Source organism: Oryx dammah, unplaced genomic scaffold, assembly GCF_014754425.2.
Source record: "Oryx dammah isolate SB20612 unplaced genomic scaffold, SCBI_Odam_1.1 HiC_scaffold_29, whole genome shotgun sequence".
NCBI classification, from domain to species: Eukaryota; Metazoa; Chordata; class Mammalia; order Artiodactyla; family Bovidae; genus Oryx; species Oryx dammah.
In genome coordinates, this window is record NW_024070213.1 from 35915419 (window position 1) to 35935154 (window position 19736).

General features: G+C 40.5%; 1 protein-coding gene across 1 annotated transcript in view; it reads right to left on the bottom strand.

The window, feature by feature from the left end:
* Positions 1 to 9950: 9950 nt before the first annotated feature.
* Positions 9951 to 19736, bottom strand: part of TM7SF3 (transmembrane 7 superfamily member 3) — a 41709-nt gene continuing 31923 nt past the window's right edge. Inside the window, exons 8-12 of the mRNA XM_040234596.1 lie at positions 18220 to 18300; positions 17440 to 17592; positions 14298 to 14395; positions 13184 to 13346; positions 9951 to 11911 (exon numbers count right to left, since the gene is read on the bottom strand). Of these exons, the coding sequence (XP_040090530.1) occupies positions 11649 to 11911; positions 13184 to 13346; positions 14298 to 14395; positions 17440 to 17592; positions 18220 to 18300 (758 nt within the window). The 3' untranslated portion in view covers positions 9951 to 11648. The remainder of the gene's footprint in view (positions 11912 to 13183; positions 13347 to 14297; positions 14396 to 17439; positions 17593 to 18219; positions 18301 to 19736) is intronic.

Sequence of the window (19736 nt, forward strand, 5' to 3'; positions counted from 1 at the left end):
TCCAGAAGCAAATAACATCAGTATTCTAACAAATTATGCTATTGTTAACATACTCTAGCCAACTAAATGCTTTAACCTACAAACCACTATTTTGTAACCATCATTGGATAAATGCATTATAATTTTTCAACTTTCCCTTGGTGTTTATTCAGATTGTTTGCAGTTTTTGTTAAATGCTGCATTAAACATTTATATAAAAAAATAAATATATATAGGCTTTTGCACTGTAATGTCTGGTTTGTATAAATTCCCAGAGGTTTGTTAGATTATGTTCACTTTTGTTATTTCTTTTTCACATAAAGGGAAAAGAACTGTACATGGTAAAAAATCCAACACATGGAAAATAGAAAATTCAGAGTAGTCAACCTCATCCTAAAACCCATGCCTAGTAAGTTGCCTTGCTTTTTCGCCTTGGTTTTTGTTTGACTGTGATATCCCTTGTAAGTCTTTTTCCACATGAGTAAAAGGGAAAGAGTAAGGCCACTGTAGAGTAACCAAAAGCCTTCAGAAAATTCGCTATATTGAAATCAACATCAATGGCTAGGATTGTGCCTAAAATAAGAATGCACTGATCTTGAAACACAGGGCCTACTTCTTGAGTATCAGTAGGCTACATTTGAGTTTTCTAACAAAGAAATCCTTAGTGATCAATGCAAAGAAATAGAGGAAAACAATAGAATGGGAAAGACTAGAGATCTCTTCAAGAAAATTAGAGATACCAAGGGAACATTTCATGCAAAGATGAGCACAATAAAGGACAAAAATGGTATGGAACTAACAAGCAAATGATAAGAGGTGGCAAGAATACACAGAACTATATAAAAAAATATCTTCATGACCCAGATAACCACAATGGTGTGATCATTCACCTAGACCCAGACATCCTAGAATGTAAAGTCAAATGGGCCTTAGGAAGCATCACTACAAACAAAGCTAGTGGAGGTGATGGAATTCCAGTTGAGCTACTTCAAATCCTGAAAAATGATGCTGTGAAAGTGCTGCACTCAATATGTCAGCAAATTTGGAAAACTCAGCAGTGGCCATAGGACTGGAAAAAGTCAATTTTTCTTTCCACTCCCAAAGAAGGACAATGCCAAAGAATGCTCAAACTAGTGCACAATTGCATTCATCTCACTTGCTAGTAGGAGAAGGAAATGGCAACCCACTCCAGTACTCTTGCCTGGAAAATCCCATGGATGGAGGAGCCTGGTAGGCTGCAGTCCATGGGGTCGCAAAGAGTGGGACACGACTGAGCAACTTCACTTTAACTTTTCAATCATGGATTGGAGAAGGAAATGGCAACCCACTCCAATATTCTTTCCTGGAGAATCCCAGGGACAGAGGAGCCTAGTGGGCTGCTGTCTGTGGGGTCGCACAGGGCCAGACATGACTGAAGCAACTTAGCAGCAGCACATGCTAGCAAGGTAGTGCTCAAAATTCTCCGAGAGGCTTCAACAGTACGTGAACTGTGGATTTAGAAACGGCAGAGCAACCAGAGATCAAATTGCCAACATCCATTGGATCATTGAAAAAGCAAGAAAGTTACAGAAAAACATCTACTTCTGCTTTATTGACAACGCCAGAGCCTTTGACTGTGGATCACAAGAAACTGTGGACAATTCTTCAATAGATGGGAATACCAAACCGCCTTACCTGCCTCCTGAGAAATCTGTATGCAGGTTTCCAAATCAGGAAAGGAGTACATCGAGGCTGTATATTGTCACCCTGCATATTTAACTCATATGCAGAGTACATCATGCAAAATGCCATGCTGGATGAAGCACATGCTGGAATCAAGATTGCCGGGAGAAATAACAATAACCTCCGATATGCGGATGACACCACCCTTATGCAGAAAGCAAAGAACTAAAGAGCCTCTTGATAAAAGTGAAACGAGTGAAAAGATAGGCTTAACTCAACGTTCAGAAAACTAAGATCATGACATCTGATCCCATCACTTCATGGCAAATAGAGGGGGAAACAATGGAAACAGTGGCTGACTTTATTTTCTTGGGCTCCAAAATCACTGCAGATGGTGACTGCAGCCATGATACTAGAAGCTCCTTGGAAGCTTTTTCCTCCCTGGAAGAAAAGTTATGACCAACCTAGACAGCATATTAAAAAGTAGAGACATTACTTTGTCAGCAAAGGTCTGTCTAGTCAAGGCTATGGTTTTTCCAGTAGTCATGTATGGATATGAGAGTTGTACCATAAATAAAGCTAAGCACCAAAGAATTGATGCTTTTGAACTGTGGTGTTGGAGAAGACTCTTGAGAGTCCCTTGGACAGCAAGGAGACCCAACTAGTCCATCCTAAAGGAAATCAATCCTGAATATTCATTGGAAGGACTGATGCTGAAGCTGAAGCTCCAATACTTTGGCCACCTGATGTGAAGAGCTGACTCACTGGAAAAGACCCTGATGCTGGTAAAGATCCAAGGCGGGAGGAGAAGGGGACGACAGAGAAAGAGATGGTTAGATAGCATCACCGACTCAATGGACGTGAGGTTAAGCAAGCTCCAGGAGTTGGTGATGGACAAAGAAACGTGCTGTGCTGCATTCCATGGGATTGCAAAGGATTGGACATGACTAAACAACTGAACTGAACTGAACTGAAACAAAGAAGAAAGCTCATTAGAATAGGCATTCCCTAAGAGCTTGTCCTTACCATGTTTGTATGTAACCCTGAACCTCAGTACATTGCTTTGATTTGTATAAATAGCTGAGGAACAGGGCTAGTCGTCCTTGGTTGCCTTCAATGCCAGAGGATTTTTATCTCAGATTTTGGTATCACTCAGGGATGAAGTGCTCAGTGCTCAGTCCTGTCAAACCAAAAGCTGATATGAGAGAAAATGAATGAATTTCTCAAATATTAACTTCCCCTAGAATCCAAGGAGAGAAGGAAATGGCAACCCACTCCAGTGTTCTCGCCTGGAGAATCCCAGGGACCGGGGAGCCTGGTGGGCTGCCGTCTATGGGGTTGCACAGAGTCGGACACGACTGAAGCTACTTAGCAGCAGCAGCAGCAGAATCCAAGGAGTAAGCATCTTTTAATTTCATGGCTGCAATCACCATCTGCACTGATTTTGGAGCCCAAAAAAATAAAGTCTGACACTGTTTTCATTGTTTCCCCATCTATTTGCCATGAAGTGATGGGACTGGATGCCATGATCTTTGTTTTCTGAATGTTGAGCTTCAAGCCAACTTTTTTACTCTCCTCTTTCACTTTCATCAAGAGTCTCTAGTTCTTCTTCGCTTTCTGCCATAAGAGTGGGGTCATCAGCATATCTGAAGTTATTGATATTTCTCCCAGAAATCTTGATTCCAGCTTGTGCTTCATCCAGCCCAGCATTTCTCATGATGTACTCTGCATAGAAGTTAAATAAGCAGGGTGACAATATACAGCCTTGACGGACTCCTTTTCCTATTTGGAACCAGTCTGTTGTTCCATGTCCAGTTCTAACTGTTGCTTCCTGACCTGCATATAGGTTTCTCAAGAGGCAGGTCAGGTGGTCTGGTATTCCCATCTCTTTCAGAATTTTCCACAGTTTATTGTGATCCACACAGTCAAAGGCTTTGTCATAGTCAATAAAGCAGAAATAGATGTTTTTCTGGAACTCTCTTGCTTTTTCAATGATCCAGCAGATGTGAGAAATATCAATAATATATCATCAGATATGCAGATGACACCACCCTTATGGCAGAAAGTGAAGAGGAACTAAAGAGCCTCTTGATGAAAGTGAAAGAGGAGAGTGAAAAAGTTGGCTTAAGCTCAACATTCAGAAAACGAATATCATGGCATCTGGTCCCATCACTTCATGGCAATTAGATGGGGAAACAGTGGAAACAGTGTCAGACTTCATTTTTTGGGGCTCCAAAATCACTGCAGATGGTGACTGCAGCCATGAAATTAAAAGATGCTTACTCCTTGGAAGGAAAGTTATGACCAAGCTAGATAGCATATTCAAAAGCAGAGACATTACTTTGCCAACAAAGGTCCATCTAGTCAAGGCTATGGTTTTTCCAGTGGTCATGTATGGATGTGAGAGTTGGACTGTGAAGAGTGCTGAAGAATTGATGCTTTTGAACTGTGGTGCTGGAGAAGACTCTTGAGAGTCCCTTGGACTGCAAGGAGATCCAACCAGTCCATTCTGAAGGAGATCAGCCCTGGGATTTCTTTGGAAGGAATGATGTTGAAGCTGAAACTCCAGTACTTTGGCCACCTCATGCGAAGACCTGACTCATTGGAAAAGACTCTGATGCTGGGAGGGATTGGGAGCAGGAGGAGAAGGGGACGACAGAGGATGAGATGGCTGGATGGTATCACTGACTCCACGGATGTGAGTCTGAGTGAACTCCAGGGCTTGGTGATGGACAGGGAGGCCTGGCATGCTGCAATTCATGGGGTCGCAGAGTCAGATACGACTGAGCGACTGAACTGAGAATATGTTCATTTTAAGAGCTATCTCAATAATTGTAAGGTTTTTGTTCCCAGCTCATGCAGACTCTAGACATACATATTATGCAAGAGGTGAAAAACATCTCTATTCAGTAGAAAGAGAATCACTGGTGTGATACAGACCACCCATGGAGAAGCAGGGAGCTTAATACATTTTCTTCCTTGCTGTTTGCAGCTGCTTCTGATCCTCTGCCCCTCTCCTCAAAACTCCCGGATCCTGCACCATGACTACAGGCAGGCTGAGCACATTGAAGCTAATCTGGGCAAAAGAAAATCCATTAGAGGAGGAGCCATGAAACCTCATGTGAAATAGGCTTTTTCCTCCTTAAGGACTTCAAAGGGAAAAGACTTCAAAAAAAATGTGACCATTTATTAACCTCCTTCAGGGAAAGTAGTGTCATATATTATTATACTTGTGTGTACAAGACTCTGGAATAGAAGGAGTGATTCCAAGGGTCATGGCTTGTGAGTCACTGGGATTCTGAACTACCTGCCAGGGAATGATCGCTGAATTCTAGGGTCTTGGGAGGAAGGGAAAAAGGTAAATAAAAAAAGGCAAGGTGTGCTCCGTGCAGTTTTGTAAAACAGTTAAAATGTAATGAGGAAGAAAAGACTGACCATCAAGACAGAACTATCATATAATCCAGCAATCCCACTTCTACATCCACACACACAAACAGGAAAACAGGATATTGAAAAATTATGTCTGTGTTTATTGCATCATTCACAATAGCCAAGGTAGGGAAACTACCTAAGTGTCCTTCAGTGGATGAATGGACAAAGATGTTGCATATGTATGTAATCAAATATTATTTAACCATAGGAAAGAAGGAAATTCTGCCATTTGTGACAACACAGATGACCTCTGACAGCATTATGCTCAGTGAAATAAGTCAGCAGAGAAACACAAATAACTATGGTACTAATCTGTGGAATCGAATGAAGCCAAATTCCTAATAACAGAAGCAGAACGGTGGTTACCAGGGGTAGGGGGAAGGGGAACTGGGGAGAATGTTTAAAGGTATAATCTTACAATAAGAAGGTAAATAGATACATTCTGGACATACAATTCACAGCATAATTCACAGTATTACAGTCAGCAATACTCGAAATCTTAACTGTTCTCACCACAAAAAAGAAATAATTATGTGACATGATAGAGATGTTAGTTAATGCTCTAATGATAATTATATAATAATATATAAATGTATTAAATCAGCATATGGTACACCTTCAACTTACACAATGTTATATATCAATTGTAACTCGATTAAAAAAAAAAATGACAACATCCTGTCTGGATCAGCTGCTCAAAATGACAAGAGCTGAGAATGGGAGAGCTGATTCTGCCAAGCACCAGAATGAAGGGCTATAATGACTGGTGGGCGTACAAGTGAGATTCCACTGGGGCATCTCCAAAATGAGAAGGGAAGGCCTCCAGCCTTTGCTCATGCTTTTCCTCTAATACATGGAATGCACTGTGCCTCCCTGCGGTCCTAACTCATCTTCCAGTGAAAGTGAAACTGTTGGTTGCTCAGCCATGTCCAACTCTTCGTGACCCCATGGACTGTAGCCTGCCAGGCTTCCCTGTCCATGGGATTCTCCAGACAAGAATACTGGAGTGGGTTGCCATTCCCTTCTCCAGGGGATCTTCCCAACCCAGGGATCAAACCCGAGTCTCCCACGTTGCAGGCAGGTTCTTTACCATCTGAGCCACCAGGGAAGCCCTCATCCTCCAGCTGTTGTTGTTCAGTCACTAAGTTGTATCCGACTCTTTACGATCCCATGGACTGCAGACAGAGAAGCCAGGCTTCCCTGTCCTTCACTATCTCCCAGAGTTTGCTCAAACTCCTGTCCATTGAGTCAGTGATGCCATCCAACCATCTCATCCTCTGTCGTCCCCTTCTCCTGCCTTCAATCTTTCCCAGCATCACGGTCTTTTCTAATGAGTCAGCTCTTCACATCAGGTGGCCAAAGTTTGGAGCTTCAGCTTCAGCATCAGTCCTTCCAATGAGTATTCAGGATTGATTTCCTTTAGGCTTGACTGGTTTGATCTCCTTGCTGTGCAAGGGACTCTCAAGAGTCTTCTCCAACACCACAGTTTGAAAGCATCAATTCATCGGTGCTCAGCCTTCTTTATAGTGGTGTAACTCTCTCAACCGTACATGACTACTGGAAAAACTATAGCTTTGACTATATGGACCTTTGTTGGCAAAGTGATGTCTCTGTGTTTAACTGTTTATGTTCGGCATAGCTTTCCTTCTAAGGAACAAGCGTCTTTTAATTTCATGGCTGAAGTCACCATCCACAGTGATTTTGGAGCCCAACAGTCTGTCGCTGTTTCCATTTTTTACCTTTCTATTTGCTGTGAAGTGATAGGACTACCTTACCTACCTCCTGAGAAACCTGTATGCAGGTCAAGAAGCAATAGTTAGAACCACTGTTCTAACTATCTATTGTTCCATGGACTGGTTCAAAATTGGAAAAGGAGTACATCAAGGCTATATGTTGTCACCCTGCTTATTTAACTTATATGCAGGTTACATCATGTGAAATGCCAGGTGGATGAAGCACAAGCTTGAATCAAGATTAACAGGAGAAATATCAATAACCTCAGATACGCAGATGACACCACCCTTATGGCAGAGAGTGAAGAGGAACTAAAGAGCCTCTTGATGAGAATGAAAGAGGAGAGTGAAAGAGCTAGCTCAAAATTCAACATTCAAAAAACAAAGATCATCCTCCAGGTCTCCACTTAAATGTCATTTCCTCAAGGAATTCTTCCCTGGCATCCCAGATTTTACCTCCAATTCCATGGTAAATTTCCACTGTGTATTGTATTTCTTTTGTGTAACTATTTTAGTGTCTGCCTCATCACATGCTAAGCCCTGAAGCAGGGACTGGGCCTGATTTTTGCCAACGCCTGGCACTTAGGAACTTAAAATATTGCATGGGTGAGTGAAGGTGAGGTCCAAATCAGAGTATTGTGGTATTACCATTTTTAAAATTTTGTCCCTGATGCTGATGTAGCTTGATCCAGAACTGCCAGCCTCCCCAGTGCTGTGATTATAGGGTCCCTGGTGAGTCCAAGTATCCACTAACTTGAGCCCCTCTCTACCTCAGTTTCATAAAGAGTAGTCCTTGCAAAAGCAGTAGCCAGACCACACAAGTGTCTCCCAATCAACAAGCAGGATTAAATGGACTTGTAAAGTGTAGTCATTTGCCAGGGTTGCCATAACAAAAATACCACAGGCCAGGCGGCATCACATCAGTAATTTTCTCAGTTCTGAGGCTGCAAGTCCAAGATCAAGGTATGTTTTGCCTGAGGCCGTTCTCCTCTGCTGGCTGGTGGCCACCATCTCACTGTGTGCTCACACCTACTTTGTCCCAGAGTCCTTGTATGTTCTAATATTTTTCAGATTGGATTAAGGGCTCGCCCTGATGGCCTCATTTTCACCTAAGTGAAAGTGTTAACACTCAGTCATGTCTGACTTTTTGGAGTCCCATGGACTGTAGCCCACCAGGCTCCTCTGTCCACAGAATTCTCCAGACAAGCATACTGGAGTGGGTTGCCATTTCCTGCTCCAGGGGATCTTCCTGACCCAGGGATCAAACCAGGGCCTCCCGCATTGTGGGCAGATTCTTTACCTTCTGAGCCACCTGGGAAGCTCGGTTACCTAATTAATTAACTCCTTAATAAAGCCCTTTCTCCAAATGGGCTTCCCCCATGGCTCACACGGTAAAGATCTGCTTGCAATGTGGAAGAACCCTGCAATGCAGGAGACCTGGGTTTGATCCCTGGAGGAGGGCACAGAAACCCACTCCAGGATTCTTGCCTGGAGAATCCCATGGATAGAGGAGCCTCGTGGATTACAGTCTGTGGAGTTCCAAAGAGTCAGACATGACTAAGCAACTAACACTTTCACTTTTCACTTCTCTCCAAATAAGTCACACTCTGAAATACTGGCAGGTAAGGGCTTCAACATGTAATTTTGGGGTAGGTGGCACAAAATTCAGTGCATGTCAAAAAGGAAAACACAGGCAGCCTTGCTCCTAAGGACTGAACATCACAGGGGGAAAGCCTACAGTTTTCAGGAAATGAGAGTGAAGAATTCTATGGTTTTCATGAAGGTTAACAACAGGTATCAAGTACATCATCAAGGAGTGGACTTGATGCCAAAAAATTCACTACAAATGCTGCTGTGGTGAAATACTTATGGAATTGGAAACTAAATATCTGTTATATACTTTATAATGAATATAAAATGGTCCATGACCATAACTTAGAAAAACATGTTTTCACTGTGCAAAATTAACATCTTCCTAGAAGAAGAGATCATGGCAATATTAGGAGCATAGGAGCTTCCTAAGAATTCACTAACAACAGAAGAAAATTGAAAAAAAATCAATGATTCACATTTTCATCACAATAAGAGTGTAAAGCACATTTGGATAGGGAGTTCTCAAATTTTGGTCTGGGCACTATTATTTGATAACTGTGACTTTATATAATTTACTCCTTAAGAATTTCCTCAAGTACAAAATAACATGATTACATGTTAAGATCAGATATCATTGTATCTAAAGTCCATTCCTGCTCTAACATTGTAGCAATTTCTTTGTTAGAATCAGTTTTCTATCCCACTTTACATAGAACTCAACAGGTTTATAGCACTCGTGAGCTGCTGTGGTTTGGCAACCTAATAGCTAATCCATAATAGGTTAATCAGAACTAAAACATTTAAATGGTAGAAACAAGTTTCTGACAACATTATTATTTTTGTTTGACCCAACTAAAGTGCTAAGGACATCAACACAAACTAATGCATTAAAGAAAACAGCTTTCCTTCTAATAAAGGATATAACCTTTAACACATTACCCCAGATTTTCTTCATTTCCTATCATTCCATTTATGCTTAAACTGATTTTTTTTTTAACATATACATGTCTCCTTTTTTAAATTCTTATCCCAATTAGGTTGTTATGTAACGTTGAGCAGAGTTCCCTGTGCTATAAAGTAGGTCCTTGCCGGTTATCCATTTTAAATATAGCACTGTGTACATGTATATCTCAAACTCCCTAACTATACCTCCCCTTCAACCTTCCTACCCCCTACCCCCAACACTGTCCTACAACCATAAATTTGTTTTCTAAGTCTGTGAGTCTGTTGCTGTTAAACTGATTTTTTGAAATAAAGAATTATTTGTCCAAGTTAAATACTTTTGTGTTTATAGCTATGAAACTGTCCTCATGTCTTATTACTTTTGTACAAATACAGATGATAAAAATTTTATAAGAATTTTATAATAATGAGACTTTTTTGCATTTGTTTCAAAATAGGTATTATTAAAAAATTAAACAAACTGGCTTATTTCTCACAAATTATCATGAAAATTTTTAAACAATTTGTCTCCCCCCTCCAAGAAAGTACATTTTGTCTTTATAATCTTTACTGGCAGACATTTTGATGGTATAGAAAAAAAAACAAATATTCCATGTCACTTTGTTAGAATTTATGATATAGCAGAATACAGAATCTCTATGGTGAATCATAAAAAAAAAGCCCACATTTTTTTCCTTCACGTTCAAGTGTTTTTTGAAGTTATATAAACAGTGAAGATTACAAAATACATAGCAAACACACACCTGTGTAATTTCAATTTTTCAATTTAAGAGATTATTATACATTTTTTTTCATTTTGTCTCAGCCTTTCCATAACACTTTTAAGAGCAAAGCTGAAAAGTCTCCAGTTACCGGAAGCATCAAAAACCTATTGTATATTGAAAAACCTGTAAAAGCAGCATCATTTAAATAGTGGTTAACTCACAAATAGGAGTAGGGCAACCATAACCAACCTCACAACTACTCAGGCATCTCAGTCACCAGCTTCAGATACAAGGTAGAACCCTGGCAGAGACTCTGACAGTTGTTAGAAGGCCACGAGGAGCAAGGATGCGGCCCAGGGTATCTGGGTGCTTTCCTGCGGTGCAAAAAAGTCAGAGCTGAAGGGACTCTTCTTACAGAATCCAGGGGCCTCATTGAAAGCAGCTTTATTCAACACCTAAATCCTTTCTCTCCCCTCACCAATTTACAACACAGATAGGACAAAGACTTCATCCTGATGTTTCTGAAGTTGTACCAATGCTCTAACAACTAATTTAGCCAGAAAGAACTACAAAATGCAAATATTTTAAAGGTTTCCTTATTAATAGGACTATAGATGAAGCTAGGGGCCAATTTATCTCCCCAAAATAAAACAATTTATATGTAATTGAATGCAGTTTAAATTAGAAATTGGCTGTCAAAACTATTTTTAAAGGTTTTGAAAGGAAAAAAGTAAAAAAGTCATTTTTTATCTGGAATATAAATAAGTCATCCATATAAGAGCTTTATTATCTACATAAATTGACCTCTTTTCAAATGATTGAAATGTTTCAGCTATTTAAATTACTATTTTAAGCAATAAAAGGCAAAGATGAGGAGTACCAACTGAACTATATATATACTTAAAAATGATCGATAGGGTAAATATGTATTTTATCACAAAGAAAAGGGTAATTTTTGATAATATATGATATTTATGTGCAATTAAGTAATCAGATTGCTTGTAGTCAGAAAATAAGTTAGTTCTCCCCCCTTTGTACTCTGAAGTTCAAAGGTGCAATACCAAATCCCCAAAACTACAAACACAGTGGCAAATAAAAATTTATTTAAATAAAACTGCCCTCCGTGCCCTGGTCCCCAAGTTTAGACAGACTTAGGTGAGAGAATTGTTCAAGAAGTTACAAAAAAAAAAAAAACTCAAAAAACAGAAGACAAAAAATCCACCATGGCTTTACAGAACAACAATTAATTTTTAATTTTTTAAAAATTGTATCTACTTAATGGAGTAAGTTGACCCATAACTTATAAATCAAAAATGTAATTTCTTAAGCATTTGGTAATAAAGAAAAACCTCCTTACCACCAACATTATGACCACCTTTCTCATTCTCAGGATTGTTGTCATCTCCCAGGCATGCCCTTACCCTCTTTCAATAAAGAGACCACAGTACTGTACAAAGCACAGAGGCAGAGCTGGTTTCTTAACAGACTTGCCCCAGAGACTGCTGAAGCAGCTGGGCAGCACCGAACCTGACATGGTACCTGGGTTGTACTTCGATATTGCCCTGACCAAGCGTTCTGGCATCTACAGAAGCAGGGGCGTTCTCTCTCCCGCTGGCTGTTCCCTCTGGAAGAGCCCTTTGATCTGGGCTAATTGGCTGAAGAGTCGCTCTCTTAGTGGAGGGATGTGGTAGCTGGGGTCCAGAATGTTCGTCACTCTGCGCTCACGCTCTCGCTTCCATAACTTGTATGGGTGGGGAGGGAAAAACGGCTGCCCTCTTTCTCTTCGAATCTGTAGCGTAATTCCACTTACAGCCAGCATACCCCATACTGCCAGGACAATAAAGTCTACAGAACAGTAGAAAAGCACAGTTTGAACTCTTGTATTTTAAAACCGATCACTAGATGTTAAGACATTTTATAGCCTCAATCTGTATCGTCTTTTCTCAGTTAATACTACACTTTATGGTGAGTACGTCCAAATATATGTGTACTTCCTCACTTACAAGCCAGGGAATAAGCAAGGAAACTATGGTCTTACATTTCAAGATAGGAATTTCCTATTACAGGAATTTGAAAGTCCAGACAGAGTTATAAAGGAATCAATTGTTTGGAGCCTTGGCATTCCAGTAGTTTATGACTACAGGGATAGTGCTCAAAGGCAGAGTTGTTTGTTGTGTTTTTCCAGAGTGGGAAGGAAAGGCAGTGATCTCACAGATATACAACATGGAACACCAGAGACCACCGTGCTCTTCTTTTCCCATTCCATCCTGTATGGGACCCCACCCCACTCATATAGAGTAGATATAGAAATGCATGAAGAGATTCAACAAACTGTACTGAGCTTTCCGTAAAAGGTTTGGCCAAATACTGAAACTTCTACGACACGTGGATTTCAAGGTCTCTACCATCAACCTCTTAAACAATGAGGGCAGGTTCAGGAGAGCAGAGGGAAAAAGCTGACCTTAAATATTCATAACAATTTCAATCATGCTTCTATACCTTCCATTCTAAGTCTTGCTTTACCATCCTCCCTATTTTAACATTCTGAAACCAACATATCTTGCAATCTTTGTGAACATTTGATTTAGTAGTCATTTTTTTCCTTCAAAAACTTAATGGAAAATCTTTAATGGGTCGACTCTTACAATTGAGGAAAAACACAACTACTGATTGAAAACCACTTTCTCTTTTTATTAGCAAATTATGTACTTCTTCATAGCAAGGAAACAAGGGAATAACTTAAAAAATTAGGTTGTCCTTCTCACCCCTCACCCCACCCTCAACTCACAAGGTGCCAAACAGCTTTATTCTCAGCATATTTCTGATAACTGGGAATGACTAGATAAACCTTAGTCATCCTGGTTTACAAATTTCTTAATAAGTTCATTTATTAGATTTTTAGAAGTATGAATTTCAGCCACCTTACAAATTTAAATTCTTTGCTCCTGTGATCATAAGTAATCATTAACACAGGGCTCTAATACCATCTGGATGGTGTGAATTTCCTCCTTATGGCCCGTTAACCTTCTTTCAATCTGGTTATAAGAGCTCTTGTTAGCACAGGTAAGCCAATATTCCTACCTGACCATCACTTAATTCTTGGATTTCGAGTCTTACCGTTTGTTTGAAAAGGCACATTCACAAAAGCTCTGCGGAAATCCACATGGAGTGCTCTCCTGAGTATGTTCAAAGTGATGTAAGAAAGGCTTGTGTACAGGTAACTGTCCACGGCCAAGACCACTGAATAGGAGCCAATGAATCCACAGCTCAGTATGTTCAGCTGTGGAAAAGCAGAAGTGTTTAGGCATCACCTCTGGTAGAACTAATAGTTTTTATAGCTTTCACCACTGGCTTCAACTCTGAGGAGCAGGGAATCACTCCTGCCCCTTCAGGGCATATGAAAAGGGACCAAATCTTAGAACTGAATAAAGGTTACCTGAAAAGATAAACTGGGGGCTTTCTTGGTGGCTCAGTGGTAAAGAATCCACTTGCCAAGGCAGGAGACACAGGTTCAATCCCAGATTCGAGATGATCCCATATACCTTGGAGCAACCAAGCCCATGCACGATAACTACGGAGCCTTTGCTCTAGAGCCTGGGAGCCTCAACTCCTGAGCCCACATGCCGCAACTACCGAAGCCCGAGTGTCTGAGAGCCTGTGCTCAGCAACAAGAGTAGCCACCGCAATGAGAAGCCTGCATGCTGCAAGTCCCTGCTCACCGCAACTAGAGAAAGCTCACTTGCAGCAATGAAGACCCAGTGCTTTTTAAAATTTATTTTGGCTGGAAAATAAATTTTAAAAATTATGAAAAAAAGAAGATAAACTGAAAAAAACCTTTCAACACCTATGGTTCATAAAACACAGTGTCCCTCGTCATAGAAAAGGTCTTCCTGCTGAAATAACTTCAGTAATAAATTCTAAGTAGATGAAGAATCTCCTGGAGAGACAGCAGAAATGAACAATCCATCAAGTGGCTGCATCACCATAAGCCCTACCTTCTCTGCTCCTGCTGTTAGAAGTGTGATGACCTGCACCACTTATTGGAAAAAATAATGTGATCATTGTAACAAGAACTTTTCTTGCTTTCACAGTAACAAGGCTATTCAAAATCAATCATCTGATACAGACAGACAGCTGTCTCTAGTGAACAGAAATGCAAAATGATGCAATCAGTGAACAAAGGAAGGCCCAGGAAAATAGGGTGAATATCCTGACCTGACGAAACACTTACTATTCTTAAGCAGCCCATGAAAACCACTGGAATGAAAATGGCTATACAAGAGAAGGTCACCCAGAATACTGCGTCGACACGGAAAATCTTTAGGTTTCCTGGAAAAGCAGAAAGAAATCAGGAGTAAACAACAGGTTCGCCAACTGAAATTTCATTTTCTCAACATGTGAACATAGACATCCCCTGAAGGTTTAAAGTAACAAACAGGCACTATGAAATGAATTGATTTCTTTTCACTTAACTTTATCAATACAATCCTCTTTGAAGGATGTGTCCTAAGAAAGTAGATGGGTAGGAGGAAAAATCAAGCAGGTAATGCTCTGCATTTATTACAGGATAACTTCGAAGAGGCTGGACTAGCCCAAGCTCTATCATTCACCAGCTGTGATGCTGGGCCTGTTTCCTGATCCTTAAAATGAAAAGGTTGAACCACTTTATCTCCAAGCTTCAAATCATCCCTTCTAGCTATAAATTTCTATAATTCCCTGATTTTGTACTGTGAAGTAAAAAATATAAGTGGTATTCAGAGTGATCATATGATATATGAAATCCCATATAAGGAGCAAACTGTTTAGTAGATTTTGACCATCAATGCATTTCCTGTTTATCTACTGTACACTGGAAGATGTGACTTTTTCTCAGGCATCAGGAAAAATGTGAGCTAATCATTTAGCTAAGATGTGAGCTAATCCATCCTACTAAACCCTTCTCTAAAGTGCAGTGCACCTTGGGGTGACCCAGGATGGATATATTAGCACTCCTATTATAAATTATATTTAAATAACAAAAATGTAAATCTGACAATTATTTAATATTGACACTGGCACCATCCCTCAGTCCAAATGGAGATGTCCCTGTATCTTGAGACCCACATATCCTGAAAGAGTTGGAGGTCCATAGTGAGGGGCTCTGACCTGGAGACCCCATATTCTCAGAAAGCAAACTGCACCATGCTTCAGTGAGGTGAATGGATGGATCATATCTCCAGTTCACCAATGCTATCCTTCACAACATGCACATGTGACTTTGAAAAAAGGAATATAAGAGATTAACAATAATAGTTATGATGCCAGGCATGAGAAGACTGACCCACTCAGAAGACACATAATAAAGTGAAAACAGTAATTTCATTAAATGTAGAAGTCAACCAAATCTTTTCCAAAATTTAGTGCTTAGAAATATGAGTTTGCACCCACTCTAATTAAGGTCACACTTACCCTAAATGTCCTTGAGGGATGAGATAGTTCAACATATTAACTACAAAAGATTCTAATCCACCATCCCTCCATCTTCAAAAGATTAACAAAAAGGAAGCTCATTAAATAGTATTTGGTTTAGCACTTCTAGAGTAGAGTTCTGAACCTGCATTTTCAATAAACATCCCTGAGAGTCTGTGATTCAGCCGAATCTAAACAATGCTACTTTGCAGGTAGATAAAGAGCTACCTGTAAGGGGTCCTGGAATGAACTTGGCTATAGGTTTGCTAAAATCAGAGCAAAGGGCCTTAGAATCATCAGTAAATACACAGGTCACCAATTCTTTCTGATCTAAAAAATTTTAATATAAGAACTAAACATCATCAGAAGTAGAAAATAACCTAGTAGAGTACTTCTGGCCATAGACACCCTTTTTTCTTGAAATATAATTAATTAATAATGTGTTAGTTTCTGGGGTACAGCAAACTGATTCGGCTATATACCTGGCCACCCACTCACACACACACACACACACACACACACACTTCTTTTTTGAAGTATCTTCCATTATAGCTTATTACAAAATACTGAATATAGTTCCCTGTGCTATACAGTAAGTCCTTGTTATTTATCTATTTTATGTATAGTGTGTGTGTACTTAGCTGTGCCTGACTTTTGTGACCCCATCAACTGTAGCCCACCAGGCTCCTCTGTCCATGGGATTCTCCAGGCAGGAATATTGGAGTGGGTTGCCATTTCCTTCTCCAGGGGATCTTCCTGACCCAGGCATTGAATCGACATCTCTTGTCTCTCCTGCACTGGCAGGAGGATTCTTCACCACTGAAGAAATGTAAGTTATCATACAACTACAAGGTGAAGGGGAGCAGAACAGGCACCCCCAAATGGGCCCCTTTGGCATGTGGATTATTTTGAGCTGAAGGCAATCAAGACCCAGCAGATTTGGGGGAAACTTTTCTCTCCCTTTACTGCCTAGATCACAAGCCTGGCCCAGAATGAAAGCAATTACCAGAGACAGCTTTATATCTGCAATGGCAGACATCTGATTACCAAACACCTGCCCTTCTTATGTTCCGGTGAAGTGCCCTCCACCTCTCTGAAGCCTCAGACTCCATCTGAATTCTTAGCTCAGGATGGTAGAGAAGCCTCAACTGCCTGACTGCCTTTGAGTCTTCTATTTTTATGGGACTCCAGTGGTACAGAAGTAAATTTGTTTTTCTCCTATTAATCTGTCCTATGTCAACTGAGTTATTAGAGCAGCCAAAGAACCTAGAAGGTTAAAAGGAAAATCTTTCTTCTCTTTTGAGTTAACTTACACATTGCGTAGATTTTTTTAAATGTGTAGAAACTGAATAATTTAAAACCCCCCAAACCATCCCTGTGCTACTGTGCTAGGATGACTACAAGTAGGTACCTCAGGAACACTCAGGGCTTGCAGAGAGTGGGAGCAGGGAGTAGGGGTACAAGAGAAGACTGGCAACAGAGCACTAGGCTCCCTGGCTCAGCTGCCATGAGTAGTGCCAGTTTATCTGTGGGTTGTATCAGGCTTCTGCTTAAGACTCACTTGAAGAAACAGTTGCAGGGTTTTAAAAACTGAAAACTACTGTTCTGCTGTATATAAAGAATTCCCTTTACCTCCATTAATTTCAACCAACAGAAATACACACAGACCCCTTATGACACATAGGTCCAAGGCAACCTCTGAAGATGTTCCAGAATTCATCTACATAGGGCGCCTTTGAGGAAAGGGGGATTCTCATTGGTACTGGCTTTCCCTAAAGTGGCACATTATCAGTGCAAGTTTCCAGAACTCTCAGGAGAGGTCCCAAATCCCTGACAAGGGGTGGGGTGTCGGGGGACATGTACTGGAAAGGTGAAATAAAGTCTCTGACAACGAACTGCACACACATGAGTAACACATCTCCTACCCAGGGGAGTGAAGAAAGCCACTGACGCGACGAGGAAGCCCAGCACCAGTCCGACACACAGCATGCAGAGCGTGAGGACTCCAAATCGCCACCAAGCAGCTACCAGGAAAATTCCACCGATGCTTCCGGCGACGGCTGTCACAATCAGGCGGACTGCACAAGGGGAGTGGATGGACAGTTAAATCAGAGCTTCTCAGATGCATGCTCAGACACGCTAACGTTACCAAAGCCAGACTAGACTAGCCTTTCTCTGGGTCGGGCACCAAGGGTGCATCAGCAGTGCCATGAAAACAGCGTGGAAAGGCCCTCTCTAGGGAGGGTCTGAGACTGGAAACCAGCCGGGGCGCTAAGCCTCTGAGGATGAGTGACAGGCATGGTCTGGTACAACCTCTATCTGGGACTGTGGAAGAAGGGGTGACAAGGATTCTGTTCAACATGACAAGGAAGGCGGCTTGTGTTTGTTTTGAGGTAAAGAAAATCCTAACACTCTGTTGTAAATGTCATATTGTCAATATACCACGTAGCTGGAACACAGGCTTATAATCCACATGGCCCTTCATTTCCCTGAGTACCAAGGAATTCTCCATGCAGATTAAAAACCTTGGAGAGAAGGTTTGAAGGAGTAGTTCAGAAAAGATGTGTATAGCATAGGTGGCCAGTTATTTTACACACATAAGAGGATAGCACACTCAGTACTGGTCAACCTATACAAGGGATGCTGGGTGCAAACACAGCATCTTGCTTTTTGAACCTCCATCAAACTATACTATGTTCACTTACCATCATACTTAATAGGTGTCAGTCTTGTAATCAGTATGTAAAAGAAGAATCCCACGAAGATAAAGCCTATAAAGAATAGTTCTAGTAGCAGACCACCAAGAAAGCAAAAAAAAAAAAAAAAAAAGCTATGGTTAGTAAATGCAATTTAAATGTCTAATCTACAAATACATTCTTCAGTTCCCAGAATGTATACATGAGGGCATTCAAAGAAAAGAAATAAGTATCTAAAAGGCAGGAAAAATTCAGAAGTCATTGGGAGTAAATATTCTTATTAAATGGGTATAAATTAAAGTATTAACTATTGGATACATTTTTTGTATATAGGTCAGTTTCGATTGATCAGTTAATTGTTAATTTCATAGCTTGGTTTAGTATGTTTATAGTTCCAATTTAAAACAGAAATAGTACTTTTGTTATTGTGTCTGATCTGAAATTACACACTAGATTTCAGTTCACTGTGCTCAGTCACTCAACCATGTCCTACTCTTTGTGGCCCCATGGACTGCAGCCTGCCAGACTCCTCTGCCCATGAAATTTTCCAAGCAAGAATACTAGAGTGGGGTGCCATTTCCTACCACAGGGGATCTTCCCAACCCAGGCATCAAACCCACATCTCTTGTGTCTTCTGCATCGGCAGGTGGAAGCGCCACCTGGGAGCCCTTCATTACATGAGCAAAAATAGGATTTGAAAGGTTAAAAAAATATATTCTAAAGCAAAATGTGACTTTTATGTCTTCTTTTAATTCATCTGCTCTTGTTTAATATGAACATTGATTACTGTCTTTAACCATAAAAACCTAGTGAGTGAGTGAGTGAGTGAAGTCGCTCAGTCGTGTCCGACTCTTCCCAACCCCATGGACTGCAGCCTACCAGGCTCCTCTGTCCATGGGATTTTCCAGGCAATAGTACTGGAGTGGACTGCCATTTCCTTATCTTTTAAACTCTACGTACAGCTTAACAATTAAATTCTGTACTATAGGATCATTCTACATTTTGAGCAATTAAATATTCTTCACAATATTCTCTTCTCAATCGAGACTAAAAAAAGGTAGCAATGGATGGAAAGGAGTTGCTATTTCAAACAATTTATCAGTTGAAACAGTTTTCTAAGATCAGGATTACATTCACTCTCCCCTTGTTATACCATTATATCCCCTGTTAATGAATTAAATGAAGGATTCTTTTTTTTTTTTGTAGTAACTACAAACATTAGGTTCAATGGGTAAAGAATTCATCTGCAATGCAGGAAACACAGGAGAGTTAAGACCCCCTAGAGGAGGAAATGGCAACGCAATCTAGTGCTCTTGCCTGGAAATACCATGGACAGAGAAGCCTGGTGGGCTACAGTCCATGGGGTTGCAAACAGTTGGACACAAATGAGTGACTAAGCACTCATGCAAATGTTAGTTATATAAAAGGTAATCCAAAGAATTCAAGTCAATTTAATAAGCACATTTCATATTCTCCTCCCTTCACTGGGTTTCACTGAGCAGATCATGGAGTTCCCTTTTGCTATT